Source organism: Danio aesculapii, chromosome 10 (assembly GCF_903798145.1).
Source record: "Danio aesculapii chromosome 10, fDanAes4.1, whole genome shotgun sequence".
NCBI classification, from domain to species: domain Eukaryota; kingdom Metazoa; phylum Chordata; class Actinopteri; order Cypriniformes; family Danionidae; genus Danio; species Danio aesculapii.
Window position 1 is genome coordinate 31,785,566 of NC_079444.1, and position 18,020 is coordinate 31,803,585.

Consider the following 18,020-nt stretch of genomic DNA (forward strand, 5'->3'; position numbering starts at 1 on the left):
CGTTGTCAATACTCCCCTGTGTTCCTGCTCCAGTCCTGTCTTGCCAGCCCAGCCCAGCCCAGTTTTGTGTTTAGTTATGTTTTTCCCCATCGGGGTAGTTTTTGTTGCCTTTTGTTTTGTTTTTAGTAAATAAAAACCATCTTATGTTGCATTTCAGTTCTCGCTCCCTCATCCTTCCTGAGAGACCGTGACACTATATCTATTTTAAATGGTTTACAAAAGTAATTTTTATTCATCAATCTATTTTAAATACATGTTGAGATACACATTGATTAATATGTTTTTCATTAACTGTCTAATTTTTGTCTACAAATACAGTAGCAGTACTGTATAATACCACAAATGACGAATATACAGTAAGTTACAGTAAAAGTTTTAAAATTACCCCCAATGCTGTGCTATTGTAGTAGTGAACTGTAAAGAATGTATGTGGTATTTTATTACTGGGTGTTTTTTGTATGGAGCTAATAATATGCCAAAAGAAACTGAATTTGAATTCTGTTAATATGAATTATTAATAATTGTAATTTAATAAAACTCAATATTATATGCCAGATATTGGGTTTGTAAAAATACAGTGTCAAGTTTTCAAGATGAAGAGATTCAGAGCATCAAATTCAAAATACTAAAATTCAAAACCAGAAATTCAGATTGTGAAATTCAGATTGCGCAGAAAGTAGATTAGGGGTCATCAACAGGGAAGAGTAGATGATCACAGAAAAGTCAAACTAAACATTTTGGCCAATCACAGAGCTGCGTGAGTTTGCTGGCGTTTGTTTGGCTCAGGAGGACACAATTCTTCTGCAAATTGACTATTACAGGTATTTCCAGCTATTTTCAGTAGTTTGTGTAATAAACTTACATGCTTCAGTGAACCAAATTCATATATTTAATTCAATTAATTCTCATTGGTTAATGAAACTTACTTAAGCTTTCGGTGTCATGAGGGATAAAGAGCTGGTTATTTCAACAGACACAAGGTTCTTACACCTTTTCCAAAGTCAGGGAAAGGACTTCAAACTGTTGGAGCATTTTACAACTGTGGTAAATGACATAATTGCATGCAAACACTTCTTCATCAAATTATGTAAGATGCTATTTGTTACAATATTCTATAGTACAACGTAGCGTATAGTATAGTATAGTATAGTATAGTATAGTATAGTATAGTATAGTATAGGGAAAAATTGTCTTAAATTTCAGATGTTCAATATTCAAGTTAAGAAATTCAAATTCAAAAATTTTTTATGGCATATAATATTCAGTTTTATTAAATTACAATTGTTAATAATTCAAATAAACACAATTCAAATTCAGATTGTTTTGGCATATTATTAGCTCCATAATTTTGCAGTAAATAACTGTAAAACTGCAGCAAAGTCTAACAGTGTGCTTCATCTATTATCCACTCAAGACATAAACATGTATTTGCAATTCTTTACCACGACTGCAGGAGAGACGGGGTTTTTGTTTCATTTCGGTTCCACAGAGAACAAAAAATGACAATAAATGACTTTGACTTTGACGAGGCACTTTGAAGAGCGCGCGGCGGCCAGGCGGAGTCTCGAGTCGTCTTGGGAAAAGCAGCCGGTCGTCAGTCCAGCCCCTGGGCGGAGGATCTGGAGATTGATGCCCCCTTTTTGCGCTCTCCGCTCAGTTGTAACACACTCGGTATAGTCCCGGGCAGAGGTGTGCATGTGCTCTGCCAGTGAGTGGACTCTGGACGGCAGAGTTGAAGACTTCAGAGAGCTGATAGAAGCAAACGGACAGTTCGCGCTGCATTTTATCGTCTTTTTCTGGGCTTTGTTATTTGGAAGCAAGTGAAGTCGGATACAGTGAACGACACAGACATGTAAGATCTCTATCGCGTGCTTAAATCAGTTTCTGACTCACTTTTGGACTCTGCTTTCCGTTTGACAGTTCGCCATACGTGTTTTCATTTGTTTACGTTTTATATGGCTATGGATAGATGGCGTTTAATGTGTACGTTAACTTTTCTTTTACGAGGGCTAAGATTTAAGGTTAAAATTCATACTATTTCATGTGGGAAAGTTTCTATCTTGTGTAGTTTATATTTAATCTTTAATAGCAAAATGCTGTTTTACAATTTGTTAAATAGAAAGTCAGATTATACAGTATGTCAGCATCGTAGAATAAAATGTTTACATTATTCCAAATGTTACCATTTAATATGTGAAAATTACTGACAGGTAATATTTAAAATTCCAGAATTGTGTATTTCCAGTCATTACTATTTTGTTGAATGTATGTCGATATTGGTTTAATAACATTTTGTACTCTAATGCATGCAGTGTTATACATTTTTTCATTGGTGTTTTTTGAGGAAAGGCATCTTTCTAAAATTATTTTTGACATCAGAATCACAGATCATTTCCTGACCCTTAGTAAAATAATGTTTTTAATATAGTAAAATAATAGTAACTATGCTTTATTTGGCAGATTGATTACCATATGTATGGCCACAGTTATTACAGGGTAAACTATGAGTAGTGAAGCAAAACAATGGTTATTTCGTGGATACTGTACTTTTAACTACAGTGGCCATATGTTTTTTGGATTAATTAGAATGGAATGGGCATTTGTGATTGGTCTATTGGTATATTTTACCCCAAAATTAAATATTTTTACTGTGAATTTACTCCCTCTCGGGCAATTCAAGATGTAGGAGAAATGTGTCTCTTCGTAAAGCATTAAAGAAGATTTTTAGCTGAAACTGTGATCTTTGGTGATTTGTATTGCAAGTTAATGCTTACTGACACTTTGAGTGTCAAAATAAAATCACACAACCGAAACAAAATAATTAATCTGCTTTTACCTCTGCTGTTTAAAAATTGGAAAAAGAAGTCCTTCTGAATGATCTTAAGTTTTGATATTTTAAACCCATTTTAAAACAAACGCGAGTATAATGATAAAATGAGCAAAATGCTGTTTTACAATTAGTTAGATAGAAAGTCACATTAAGCTACAGTATGTCAACAGCCTGAGATATTAGAATAAAATGTTTACATTATTATAAATGTTATCATTTAATATGTGAAAATTACTGACAGGCGTAAATCCCAGAATTGTGTATTTCCAGTCATGAGTTTTTTTATATATATATATGTTGATATTGGTTTAATAATTTTGTACTCTAATGCATGTGTTTTACATATGTTCAGTGGTGTTTTTTTATGTAAAACGTATCTTTCTAAAATGATTTTGACATCCTTACTAAAATGAACTGTTTTTATTATAGTAAAATGATAGTAACTATGTTTTTGGCAGAGTGATTACCATTTGTATAACCACAGTTATTACAGGTTAAGCTCTGAGTATGTGAAGCAAATCCATGGTTAATTTGATGTTACTGTGCTTTTAACTACAGTTTAATTTCTAGTTAAACCATGGGTAATTTAACAAGTGAGAACCGTACACATTTTTTTTTCATCCAGCATGATCTGTAGTTTCTCCAGATAGAAATTTGCATGAGAAAGTGAACACATTTCAGGAACATTTTAGAGCTTGTCACCTCAGATTTATGGCTGAAAACAGATGTCCCAGTGTTTTACTGAGGCTTCTACACTTCTTGTTATTTCCTCAGGTGTAACCAAGCAGGAAGACGTCGGGAGGATCTGGGCCGGTGGGCTTAAGAGCTCTGCCTGTGCACTCAACCAGAAATCGGTGTCTTTTGCATCTAAACGAAAGCCTTAGAGTTTGTACCGAGCAGGATGGCATCCAGTCTTACATGTGCTGGTGTGGTTTGGGCCCTGTTGTCGTTTCTTTGTGCTGCCACATCTTGTGTTGGATTCTTCATGCCATACTGGCTACTTGGGTCGCAGATGGGTAAGCCGGTGTCATTTGGGACTTTTCGGCGCTGTTCGTACCCCGTAAGGGATGAGGCCCGTGGTGGGACTGTTATGTTGGAGCAGTGTGGACGCTACGCCTCCTTTCAGGGCATCCCAAGTCTGGAGTGGAGGATCTGCACGGTGGTGACGGGTACTGGATGTGGACTGCTGCTCCTGGTGGCTCTCACGGCAATAATGGGATGCTGTGTTACGGATCTAATCTCTCGCACCATAGGACGAGTGGCAGGAGGGATACAGTTTGTTGGAGGTGAGTCAAATTACAATGAGATTTAATGGATATGTGTTACTGTAGGTCCTGTGCTGTACCTGGTTGTTTTATTTATTTTTGAGGACAGGACATTCCTTTTTCCAATGCCCCTTCTTAAAACAGTAATGACACACAGAATCAGGAATGGATTTTGACATTTTTTCTGGTTTAAACTCAGGTTTTCAGTTGGACAATATGATTTAGGGGTGTGATTCTTGCTTCAAGTGTGAGAGGTGCTGGGTTCAGATCCCGGACGAGCCCCCATATGTTGCAACCAGCTCAAAATTGCAACATAAGAGACACGGCAGACTGGGTAAATTGTAAAGAGAAATGATTTATTAACAAATTACATAGTTAACAAAGGATATCTAAAGTCAGTATAAGTGGAAGAGAGTGGTAAATAGCATATTAATGACAGTGAACCGAGCTCTTGAACCAAACTAAAACAAAATAATAAAAACAACAGGCAGGAAGGTCCGGCTAATTGAGCTCCCTTGCACAGGATATGTTGGACTCTTTATAGAAGACAGATAATGGGTCTCAGGTGAAATGACCCACTCACAAATTACCAACCAGGCTCTGCAAATCATAAAATCAAACAAACAAAACAACCAAGTGAAGCACGGGACCTAACAATAAGTAACTGGAGTATTGGTGGAATGAATGGATTGATGGGAAATACCAAAATTTCATGGATTAGTTAGAAAGGAATAGGCATCTGTGATTGGTCTATTGGTATATTTGACACAAAAATAAAATAATTCTGCTGTTAATTCACTCGCTCTCTGGTCATCTGAGATGTAGGTAATATTTTTCTCTTCAGTAGAGCAATAAAGAAGGTTTTAAGCTAAAATGGTGATGGTTTGAGGAACTGATTGGGATGAATGGATTGATTGGTGAAAACAAATGTTTTACAGAGCCATAGACCTTTAACTATAAATAAAATATAATTATGGAAACTGTGTTCGTCATAACTGAAAGCTACGCCGTGTTTGCTGGCCTCACGCATCACGCACCGGTCAGTCAGTCAGCACGTCACCTTAAAGGGTTAAATAAATAACACACAGCATTACTACGATTACAGAAAAGTGTGCGCTGTTATAACTCACTTACCTTTCAAATACGTTTTGGTGCGATTCTAACCCGCTATTTAAAAAAACGACTGAATGTTTTGAATGAGAAGCTTAATGTAGCCATGGCGTTATGAATTTTAATGTGGCGCCCCGCCATAGAAGAATGAATGTAGCGGAAACCATGGTATATTTTACCCCAAAAATAAAATAATTCTGCTGTTAATATGGATACATATTTTTTACATAACATTGATAACATTTTGTACTATAATGCATGCAATACTTCTGTTTGTTGGTGTTTTTTTGGAAAGCGTATTTTTCTAAAATGATTTTAAACTTTGCTTTTATTATAGTAAAATGATAGTGACTTGGGCTGGGGGATATGGCAAAAATACAATCTCGATATTTAATTCTACATTGAACGATAACGATATATGTACATTTAAAATAAATAACTAATAAAAAATATAAAACAATACAATGTTATATTTGGTGAAATAACCCTAAATTAGCCAACCCACTTTCTTTTAAAGGGATAGTTCACCCCAAAAAAGAATATTTACACACTATTTACGTATTCCTGAAGTGGTTGTAACCATTGACAATAAGGAAAAAACAATAATGTGGAAGTCAATGGTGACTAGTTTCCAACTTTCCTCAAAATAACTTCTATTGTGTTCAGCGGAGGAAAGAATCTTGAACAGGTTTGCAATAAATTAAGGGTGAGTGAATTATTTGTATTTTTGTTTAAACTATCCATTTAAGTTTCTATTTCCATTGGTTGGCTGCTAGAATTTAGTGCATTTATTAGTTGGAAACTTAGACGTGTTGAACGAAAGATGAATGAATGTTTTCAAATGGCTACTCAGATGAAACGTCACAGCTTTGTGAACACATGCATCTTCCTCAGACGTTAGTTCTTATAGTGTCTCCTGATCTGGAACACATGACGACAACTGGATCCTCTTAGTGAAATTGGGTTTGCTTGTTTTGACAATGTGTTGTTACGATTCGTGTCATCCTGTGAAGAGAGGAGCCTGTGACCTCTCGCTGATTTGGGCATAGACATCAAACTTGCATCCTGGTGAAAATCGGTTTGAGTTTGTTTGGTCACCAAACAAATAGCGAAAAGCAAACAAGAGTTGCCTTTCATGTCTTTAGTTCTTGTTAGATGGGATTTTTTTTTTTTTTTTTCAAGTGACAATTGAGTTACAATTGTTAACATAGGAGGGCGACATGGTGGCTCGGTGGTTAGCACTGTCGCTTCACAGCAAGAAGGTTGCTGGTTCGAGTCCAGGCTGGGTCAGTTGGCATTCATATGTGGAGTTTGCATGTTCTCCCTGTGTTCGCGTGGGTTTCCTCCGGGTGCTCTAGTTTCCCCCACAGTCCAAACACATGTGCTATAGGTGAATTAAATAAACTAAATTGGCAGGTGTATGTGTGTGAATGAGAGTCTATGGGTGTTTCCCAGTACTGGGTTGTGCCTGGAATGGCAAACTTTGTGGAAAACATATGCTGGATAAGTTGGCGGTTCATTCCACTGTGGCGACCCCTGATAAAGGGAATAAGCCGAAGGAAAATGAATGAATGAATGTTAACATAGGACATCACCAATTTTATAATCAATCAGAGAAGAATGTGAAAAATGATTCCCTCATCCTCATGTCATTCCAAAATCTCGATGAAGAAGATATTTTAAATTTGTCTATTCACAGATAGTCAGTGGAGACCAAAAAACAATGCATTTTATGGACAGAAATGTTATTCAGAAGTAGTGGTGTATCGGATTACAAATTTCCTGGTTCGAATTAGGGCTGCACAATATTAGAAAAATCTGACATTGCGATATTTTATTTTTCATTTAATGCATCTATACAATTTCACCAAATGATTGAATACCACTATATTTGGAAATAATTTATAGTCACACTTTATTTTAAGGTTCACTTCCCATGATTGGCCAACCAATAACTATGACTTTTGAATCAGAATCAGATTCTTGCTTCAATAAACTCCTAATTTGCTCCTTATTAATAGATATTAAGGTATCTTAGGTATTGGGTTAGGTTTTGTAAATGTTAAAAATTATACTGCAAAGTTTTTGATGTATAAATAATTCGATACAGTTATTCTTTATTAAACTTCCAATTGGTAAAATGTATTGTGCTTGAATACTTAAATCTCTCTCAGGCCTTAAAAACATGTAAATGATACAATGTCACTCCAATTCAATTCAATTCACCTTTATTTGTAAAGCGCTTTTACAATGTAGATTGTGTCAAAGCAGCTTCACATGAAAGATCATGGTAAATTTAAATGGAGCCAGTTCAGTTTTCGGTGTTTAAGTTCAGTTCAGTTTAGCTCAGTTCCGTGTGGTTTAATAATAACTACTGAGAGTCTAAACACTGAAGAGCAAATCCATCGATGCCCAGCTCTACAGATCCCGAACCATGCAAGCCAGTGGCGAGGAAAAAACTTCACCTATTGTCGAAAGTGAAGAATTAAAGAACCTCTAGAGAAACCAGGCTCAGATGGGCATGACCATTTCTCCACTGGCCAAACATCATGTGCAGAGTTGCAGTCAAGGCGGCGGAGGCTGGAAGCTGGACCTCAGCGAAGACTTGTCAGTCCCTGGAGCGTCACAGGAATCAGTCTCATGCTCTCCACTCCTCCATGACCACCACAGTAGCGGCTCAGGATACAGCCTGGTCCAGGACATGGAAACCTTGGGATCATCTCGTCGCTGGTCTTGGATCGAATCAGCGGCGCTACATAGTCTGAGGGCCTCGGGAAGAGTATCCCCAGGTGGAAATAGAAAATAAAGAGAATAAATAGCGTAGCTGCTGTTCATAGTGTATATAAATGAGATGCAGAAACCTGTGTGGAGCACATTCATGTATCATACTGCTAAGTGATGCAATGAGTGTATGCTTTACTAAAAAGATAAGTCTTTAATCTAGTTTTGAATTGGGAGAGTGTGTCTCCAGTTTGGATAAACTCTGCAATAATTCCTCAAATGTAGTGTTCTGAACTGTGACTCTTGCTCAAATATAATCCCGACTCAACATTCGTATCTATGTGATTTGACTATTATGGCTGCGATATCAATGCTGAAATGATATATTGTGCAACCCTAGTTTGAATCACATTATGGTTTTTGAGTCACAAATCGGACCATTTTTCGGATCAGCCAAAAAAGTTAGGAGACAAATCGTAACCTTGGAATTATAAGGTTCTATCTGCGTTCTGAATGATTTTGAGATACTGAGCTTCAAAGTTTTTGCATTCCATAGAGCAAACAGTATGTGTGTAACATTTGTTTTTAAAGTAAAAAGTTGTAATGTAAACAACTTATAAAAAACATTCCATAATGTTAATAAGTTGTCATTTAATTAGAATATGTCAATAACTCAATTTTGACAAAAAAATGTCAGATAGAATTTTTCATTCTAAGGTGACGAAATGTTATTTGCTTTTCATTTATTACAAAAACAGTACTGCAAGAAACTTTAGATTTTTAACAAACAGAACTTAGTAGCTTCAATTTAATTTAAAATAAAATGAGGAATTATCAGCCGAATAAAAATAAATAGCAAAATATTCAATACTGTGAAAAATCTTCGCTACTGTTGCTGATAATGCTAAATGTATAAATCAACATAAAATCAACATAAAAATAAATAGCATGTGTTGTACAAATTATAGTCTCATTATAAATGAATGATTCAGTAACACACTCAAAAAGCGTCATGTTTCATTACTACATGTATCATTTTTGAAGAATTGTTCAGTGCCATATTTTTGATGGCTGGTTGTTGCCACGTATTGGTTTAATAATGTGTCAAGTTAAAGACATTTGACGGTGAATAAACTGTGATTTCAATCTTTACCATAAATATCAGTGTTATATCGGAGCTTATTCAACTGTGATCCGTTTACATCCCTATTCACAAGTCATTTGGTACAAGGTTGAGTCAATAATAACCACGTTTACATGGACATCAGTAATCGAATTATTTGCCTTAATCTGAATAAGAAAATAATATGATTGTGTTAACATGAGTTGCCTTTTGAATGTCCCGTTTTACATGTTCTAGCACATACATTGATTAAAGTGATTGCATCAGCAGGCTATCCACGTTTCCTCTGGAGTTTCATGTAATTTCGGGTGTTTCATTTTTTACTTTTCGACTTTAACTGCAGTTCGGCAGTTTCACTTTCATTCAAGAACATTTCATTCATGCCCCTGTGTCAAACTGAGGTATTGGATGCAAGTATGAAGAAAGAACTGGAGTTTTAATGGAATTTGATACCAAACGGCGAATGAAAAAAAAAAACTGCATTTCGCGATGTGTGTATCTGTGGTCATTTACTGACTTGGTAGGTGAAGAGTTAGTGTGTGTATGGACTATCCTGTTGCAAAATGCAGCAAAAAGTCCTACACGACTGTAATCGTTTGATTGCGGTGTTTACATGTCTGTGCTGCACTTCAGTACTGCGACTAAAATCAGCATACTCCACAAGTCTTAATTCCATTTCTGTTTAGTTTGATTATGACTCAAATTAAGGTCAACAAAATCGCTGTTTACATGACTCTTAATCAGAGAATTGTGTTAATCATATTAAAATCGGATTATTGGTGTCCATGCAAACATACTCATACTCATTTTCTTTTTTTGGTGAACAGTTCCTTTGAAGGAGGGAACTCATTAAAGCAGGGATCAAGCCTGATACTCTTAGTCTTTCTATATTGCTCTTTTTTTTATCAGATGATTTATTATCAGCACTTGAAACACCTACTGTTATTTTATCCAGATGGCAAGCTGAAGTCATCCAAACGGTCTAAATTCATCATGAAGTGGCGCACCAGGCGGTGAAACAAGAAATTTAAGCTTTAGTTACGGCATTCACCAAAGGTCAAAGTAAATGAGGAGAAGCGGTGTGAAAAATAATGTACCATAATTGTACTCTCTGGGCGGCACTCGATTTCTCACAGGACCCCAGAGTTAGCCCAAAAAACTTCAATTGCTTGGTAATTTATACAGAGGTTATATGAGGAGGGGGTGGGGATCTTGTTCAAACGTTTGCGAAGTACAAATTTGCACCTTAGGGAAAACCAGCCCTGGTCAAATAAGCATTTTATGGTCAAGAAAGATGCACATGCAGCTAGGGCTGAGCGATATGACAATTTCATATAACTATTCATGGGGTGGCACGGTGGCTCAGTGGTTAGCACTGTCGCCTCACAGCAAGAAGATCCCTGGTTCGAATACCACCTGAGCCATTTGGCATTTCTGTGAGGAGTTTTTCACGTTCTCCCTATGTTGGTGTGGGTTTTCTCCGGGTGCTCCAGTTTCCCCTACAATCTAAAAGACATGCGCAATAGGTGAATTGTGTAAACTAAATTGACCATAGTGAATGAATGTGTGTGTGGATGTGAGAGTGGGTGTTTCCCAGTACTGGCTTGTGGCTGGAAGGGCATCCGCTGCGTAAAACATATGCTGGAATAGTTGGCTGTTCATTCCACTGTGGCGAGCTCGGAAATAGAGCCTAAGCTAAAAGGAAAATGAATGTATAAGTCATGTCTTATCCTGTTAGCGATATATCTCACAACCTAGTACCATTACAGTAAAATAATATTACTATATAAAATATTAATAAACTGTAAAACACTTAGGGAACACTTACTTGAAGATGTGTTCAAAAGACTGTCGTGAAACCTTTAGAATCTTGACTGACGCTTCATGAATGTGAGATTTTATGCTTGTCTATGACAAAAAGAAAAAGTTATTGTCATTTGCTTAGTTATGTAATTTTAAATGCAAAAATGACATTGTTTGTTTGTATGTCTTTATCTTAGTCATGACAACTTGACATTACGAAGACAACATAACTTGTCATAAGTCTGTCATAAACATGATTTATGAGATGATGAGGCATTATAATTGTGTCGAATATCTTTCTGATCATATTTTCACTATATTTGTCATTAAAATGTCTCATTAAAAGTGTCATAACTGTGTCAAATCATTTTTAACAGCGTAAATAATGTTTATTTACATTTTAATTACATATTCAGCTTGTACCACCGTAGTTTAGGTAAAAAAAAATAACCATTTTGCTGTTATAAAACTCATGACATATTTATAATGGCTTCATAACAGTCATGTTTATGACAGATTTATGACAAATTTTGTTGTTTTGGTAATGTCAAGTTGTGATGACAAACAACGTCACATAACTGTGCTAATGACACTTAATGACAGTTGTTATAAGCATGCACAAAATCTCATTTACATTCACGACGTTTCATGTCATGATTATTAAGGTTTATGACAGTCTTATGAAACCCCCTCAAGAAAAGTTACCAACACTTTTAAAGACACGAATGATTACCTGTCCAACATAAAAATAAAACACATTGCTAAATAAAATGCAAATTGTAAAATTTGAACTTCAAGCTAATTTACGATGCTGTTATTCATGTTTCTGGCTGCATCCTCATAATGGCATGAAATATTGCACACATGTAAATTATGAAAAAGTCATATCATAAACAACATATTTTGTGATTCCACGAAATAAACAAAAGAGCATAATATGAATCACATTTTTTATTTTGTCCATACGATATACTGTATATCAACATATTACACAGCCCTACATGCAGCCTTGCTCAATCAAATACAGTACATGTGCAGGAAACAAAATAAATTGCCTCTCTTCTTTATACTGTCCTCTTAACAGGTCTTTATATTTGCGAGGCAGGAACAGAGTTGCTTATGAAGCAATTGACCCTGTAATGAGCATTATATGAGGGGAGGAGGGCCTTCGCCAGCCCCTGTGACTTACATCACCCTCTCATCTCTGTCCTGCCTCAGAGCAGTGACTTTGCTCCATTTCAGGAAGATGGGGAATAATGGAGGTTGATTATATATGACCTCTCTATGAGGGACCGTAGGCAACACTTCTCTCTTTCACATCTCCATTATATCCTATTCTCTTTTGTGTGCTCTCTCTATTTTTTCCACGCACACTTTGATACGTACACCTGCTTGCTTTGTGCTGTTTTATTCAAGGGCAACTAAATATTTCCTGTTTGCTCTGTTTGTCCTAGAAAGCTGTGGCTTTGCTTTGTGTTTATCACGTGAGATGGATAGAGACTCGCTTACTGATGTTGTAATTCTGGGATAGATGCCAGATGCCATCTTGGTGTTGCATGTTGTCAGTTTGCCCTTTTTAGGTGAAAAAATTGTTTGTTTAGGTATAATAGGTCAAACTAGGGCTGGTTGATATGACAAAAATCTCATATTATGGTTAGTGCTGGGCAAAGATTAATCGTTATTAATCGCATCCAAAATAAAAGCTTGTTTTGACATAATATATGTATGTGTTTTATATATATTTATTATGTATATGTGGGATAAACACATACACAGAAACAAAACTACAAAACTATTTTGCTACATAGACATTTATATTTAATTTGTACCATATGCATATATATTTTATATCTAAATGTAAATAAACATTTTCTCAAATATATGCGTGCCTGTGTTTATTTATATATATTCATTAACTCATTCATTTTCTTTTCGGCTTAGTCCCTTTATTAATCTGGGGTTGCCACAGTGCAATGAACTGCCAACTTATCAAGCATATGTTTTATGCAGCGGATACCCTTCCAGCTGCAACCCATATATTTATATATAAATAATAAATATACACAGTAAACACACTTAAATTATGGCAAAACGAACTTTTATTTTGGATGCGATTAATTTTTGCTCATCATTAATTGATATATGTCATCTCTTTATATGATGACTATAAATACACCGTATAGTATAAATACACCATATAGTAACTTTTCTGTGAATTTAGTCAAATAATAGTTCATATACCACATGGAAAGGAGTCTTTTTTGGTATATTTTTGGCATTAGTCAAAACATATTGAGTACGTTTACATGGACACCAATAATCAGATTTTAATTCGATTAAATTCAACAAAAGTCATAATCGAATTAAACAGAAATCAAATTAAGATACGTGGAGTATGCCTATTATAGACACATTATTGAAGTGCAGTACAGACATGTAAACACCTTAATCAAACTATTATCGTCGTGTAGGATTTTGTGACAGGATATCCTATACACACATGGCTGTTTGACACTATTCTTTGCACCTACCGAGTCAGTAAGGGACCACAGACACACACACACTGCGAAATGTAAAAAAAAAATCCCATACGGTGTGCGGTATCAAATACCATCAAAACAACACTCTTCCAGTTGTTCATACTCGCATCCAAAATCTCGTTTGTGACAGGGGCATGCATGAAATGTTCCTGAATGAAAGTGAAAGTGCCGAACTGCAGTTAAAGTCGACAAATTAAAAATGCACCACCTGAAATTACACGAAACTCCGGAAGAAACGTGGAGAGTGTGGTGACGCAATGGCGTTACTCGATCTATGTGCTATAACATGTAAAACGGGATCATGAAAGAAACAACATTAATCATATTATTGTATTATTCAGATCAAGGCAAATAATTTGATTAGTGATGTCCATGTAAATGTAGTCAGCGTCTTGGTCAAAATTATTGATATTTCTTTTATGCCAAAAATTATTAGAATATGAAGTAAAGATTGTTCCACGAAGACATTTAGTACATTTTCTACTGTTAAAATATCAAAACTCAATTTTTTATTTAATTTAGTAATAGGCACTTTTCTGAATATTATTATAAATCATATTTTTTCTGAATATTTCAATTATTTTAACCTTCAGATTCCAGATATTCAAAAATGTGTATCTCGGCCAAACATTGTCCTTTCTAACAAATGGCAAGCTTATTTATTCAGCTGCTAGGTAGTGTTTTATAAACTTCCATTTCACGTAAAAAGGTTGCATTTAATTTTTACATTTTAAAGTATAGTTGAGTATACACTTGCTCTTACTTACTTCCAGGGCCATTTATATTGAAGTTGATAAAATGGACCTCATTATGTCTTAACCTTTATTACAGCTCATGACAGACATTTCTCAAAGATGGAATAACAAACATCTTACCTGAGACGGTATGTGGGGAGCTTGAGTGCCCAGCAGGCGCGCCCTTGTGATCAATGACTCTCGCTTGTTTATTAATGCCTGTGACAGCGGTGATGTAATTTTGACAGTGGAGTGTCGCTGTTTGATTCGTACTCGTAATCAGGACTTCGTGTCTGTGGTGAAACTGTATTTCATGTTTGTAAAGTACACCCATCGTAAATGTATCAGTCATGTACAGACAAAGAAAATGTTGTATCTGTGTCTGTTCTAATCGCAGATTTTGGAATTGTACCCTCGTAAAATTACGAGTACGTTCCGTTTTCCTTTACGATTTTATAATTACGGATGCATCAATTTTATTTACGCACGAAATATTTATGACAGTGATTTTATTCAATAATATTTAGCCACACCAGATTGGTGTTTCGTAACATCTAGTTTTTATGAGGTGAGTTGTTAGTTCAATGCTCAACCCCCAATCTGGAGGACCAGGACATACACATACACACACACACACACACATACACTACGGACAGTTAAGCTTACCCAATTTACCTATATCGCATGTCTTTGGTCTGTGGTAGAGACCGGAGTACCCGGAGGAAATCCACTCAAACACTGGCAGAACATACAAACTCCACACAGAAATGCCAACTGACCCAGCCGGGGCTCGAACTAGCGACCTTCTTGCTGTGAGGCAAATACAAATATACTCATTCATATATAATTATGTTTCTCACTTTATTTAAAACTTCTAGGGAAAAATTTGATGTGGATGTAGAAATATAAAATAAATATCAAACTATGAAAACTGGGCGACGCAGTGGCACAGTAGGTAGTGCTGTCGCCTCACAGCAAGAAGGTCGCTGGTTCGAGCCTCGGCTGGGTCAGTTGGCGTTTCTGTGTGGAGTTTGCATGTTCTCCCTGCGTTTGCGTGGGTTTCCTCCGGGTGCTCCAGTTTCCCCCCCACAGTCCAAAGACATGCGGTACAGGTGAATTGGGTAGGCTAAATTGTCCCTAGTGTATGAGTGTGAATGAGTGTGTGTGGATGTTTCCCAGAGATGGGTTGCGGCTAGAAGGGCATCCGCTGCATAAAAATGTGCTGGATAAGTTGGCGGTTCATTCCGCTGTGGCGACCCCAGATTAATAAAGGGACTAAGCCGAAAAGAAAATAAATGAATGAATGAAAACCATGAAAACTAATGTTTACAGGCCCAACATAAGTTATTCCAAAAAAATGCAAAAACCAAACATTGTGCTTTCAAGCTATTAACACTTTATTCACATTTCTGTCCAGATCCATGTAGAGGTGTAAAAGATTGCACTCATAAAAGGACCCAAAATAAAGTATTACCATAAATTATTTGTGACACCACAAAATAAACAATAGAGCATCAGACATTTTATTTAATTTGTACTGTATATAATCACACTAGTATTTCACAGCCCTAGGTCAGACACTATGAATGAACGTAATGGTTGCTGAATCCTCTTGGATTTCCTTTCACACCTGCGTCGTGCATCACAGCACCCGTTACACGTTTGGATATGTCACGCATGCTCTCCTGAAAGACAGTCGGCTCAGTCATGTGTTTCCTACTCTGAATTTACCATAGGATTTTATGGTATTCGTCTGGCTACTGTCAGGATCTCGGCCAATGAGAATCCCAAGACCTTGAAATGAGTCTTATTCGCTCGAGAGATCTGCCGATATGACTCAGTGGGACTTTGTGTTTTCTCAATTACTCTTTAATGTCTTCTTATCACATTAGTGAAATACTGATGACATATCCTTTCAGAGCTTCCTCAGCTCCTGGGAGATGTTTCTCACTTTGCAGTAATGACATCGCCTGATGAGATTGTTACAGTTGGTGAATGCAGAAATCAGCTGTTTGGTTTTCACCTCCCTCACGCATTGCACTGGATCAGAGGTCTGTTCTGTGATGCTCTTTACTTATTGGTTTCCTTTTTCACTTTCCTTTTTTATTTGTTGCACCGTGTGCATTTTCGCAGGAGAAGATGAGAAAGAATGCATTCATTGAACCATAGTATGCCCATAGAGTTTTTTTTGCTCTTCTGTGGTTGTGGATGTGAATCTGCAGAACTATACTGTGGAGAGGATTAAAACAGTGAAATATGAGAACTATACTGTAGGCAAGATACTGTATTTTTAGTACATCACAGCATAATCAATCATGGCAATAAATAAATAAAGAAATGATAACGGAAGGGGTGTTAAATCTATTGTATATAGAATTTTGCGTGAGCTTATTCAATACAGCTTTAAAGGGCACCTATTTTACACCTTTTTCAAGATTTAATATCAGTCTTTTGTGTCTCCAGAATGTGTCTGTAAAGTTTCAGCGCAAAATACCCATCAGATTATGTAGAGCTGCGTATCAATGGATTGCTCTTCAGTGTTTGGACTCTCAGCAGTGAATATTAAACCACACTGAACTGAACTGAACTTAAACTATGAAAACATGAACTGACACTGTTTCAATTTACTATAATCTTCTATGTTAAGCTGCTTTGACACAATCTACATTGTAAAAGCACTATAAAAATAAAGATGAATTGAATTGAATTGAATTATTTATTATACATTTCTGTTTATTGGAAATTTGAGCTGTTGGTAGGGCTGGGAGATTTGGCCTAAAATCAAAATATTGTTTAATTGAACATTTTAACGATTAATAAATGTTATTTATTATTAAAATATGTATTTTTGCCTTCATACTTCACTGATAAGTTTTGTACAGTAAATACAGTATATTACAAGTCAGAAATTTTTAAATGAAAGGTGGATATACTCGATTTTAAAATAATTAAAGAAAACACATCTATCTGTGATGATTTATTGAACATCAATGTTGAGCATTCATTCATTTTCTTTTCGAATTAGTCCCTTTATTAATCTGGGGTCGCCACAGCGGAATGAACCGCCAACTCATCCAGCATTTGTTTTATGCAGCGGATGCCCTTCCAGCTGCAACCCATCACTGGGAAACACATACACACTTATTCACACACATACACTACGGACAATTTAGCCTACCCAATTAACCTGTACCACATGTCTTTGGACTGTGGGGGAAACCGGAGCACCCGGAGGAAACACATGCGAACGCAGGGAGAACATGCAAACTCCACACAGAAACTCCAACTACCCACTGCGCCACTGTGTTGCCCCAATGTTGAACAACTGAAATTAAAACACACACGTTGCCTAAAACGACCAGTCACTTTTCTTATAAAAAAGTGAAAATAAATAACTTGCACTTTTGAATACAGAATAAATTATTTTCAGTGCTTTTCAAATTAAAAGTAGAAAATAAGCAGTATCTTCTAAATAAATTACCTCTTGTATACCCTGTAAATAATATTTTAAACACTGCATTTCTTGCATCTTCTGTAAACAAATATTTTAATGTAAATAATAATTTTAATGTAATGGAAAATATGCCGTCTTAAGACATCTCTGGCGCAGTTTACAATCGCATTGTCAATTTAGTCCAAAGTATGGTTCAAGAATGGGTCCATCATCTTACTTGACCAGAGCTGCAAATTGGCCGCAGATGAATAAATCAGCCTCAGACTTCAAAGGATGATTTATACATCTGCGTCGAGTGATTGGTGTGACCCACGGCGCTTGCCTTGCACATAATACATGCGATGTATTCATGCTTCTATGTCCAGGTTCTAATAACTGGGGTTTGGCTTTTTCTGATGCTATCTTATGTAAAAGAAGCTAAAACAAGCTCATTCAGAGGC

General features: G+C 36.2%; 1 protein-coding gene across 1 annotated transcript in view; it reads left to right on the forward strand.

Annotated features, from left to right (window-relative positions):
* The first annotated feature begins 1,655 nt into the window (after nucleotides 1–1,655).
* Nucleotides 1,656–18,020, forward strand: part of lhfpl6 (LHFPL tetraspan subfamily member 6) — an 81,672-nt gene continuing 65,307 nt past the window's right edge. Inside the window, 2 exon segments of the mRNA XM_056467009.1 lie at nucleotides 1,656–1,852; nucleotides 3,605–4,116. Of these exon segments, the coding sequence (XP_056322984.1) occupies nucleotides 3,732–4,116 (385 nt within the window). The 5' untranslated portion in view covers nucleotides 1,656–1,852; nucleotides 3,605–3,731.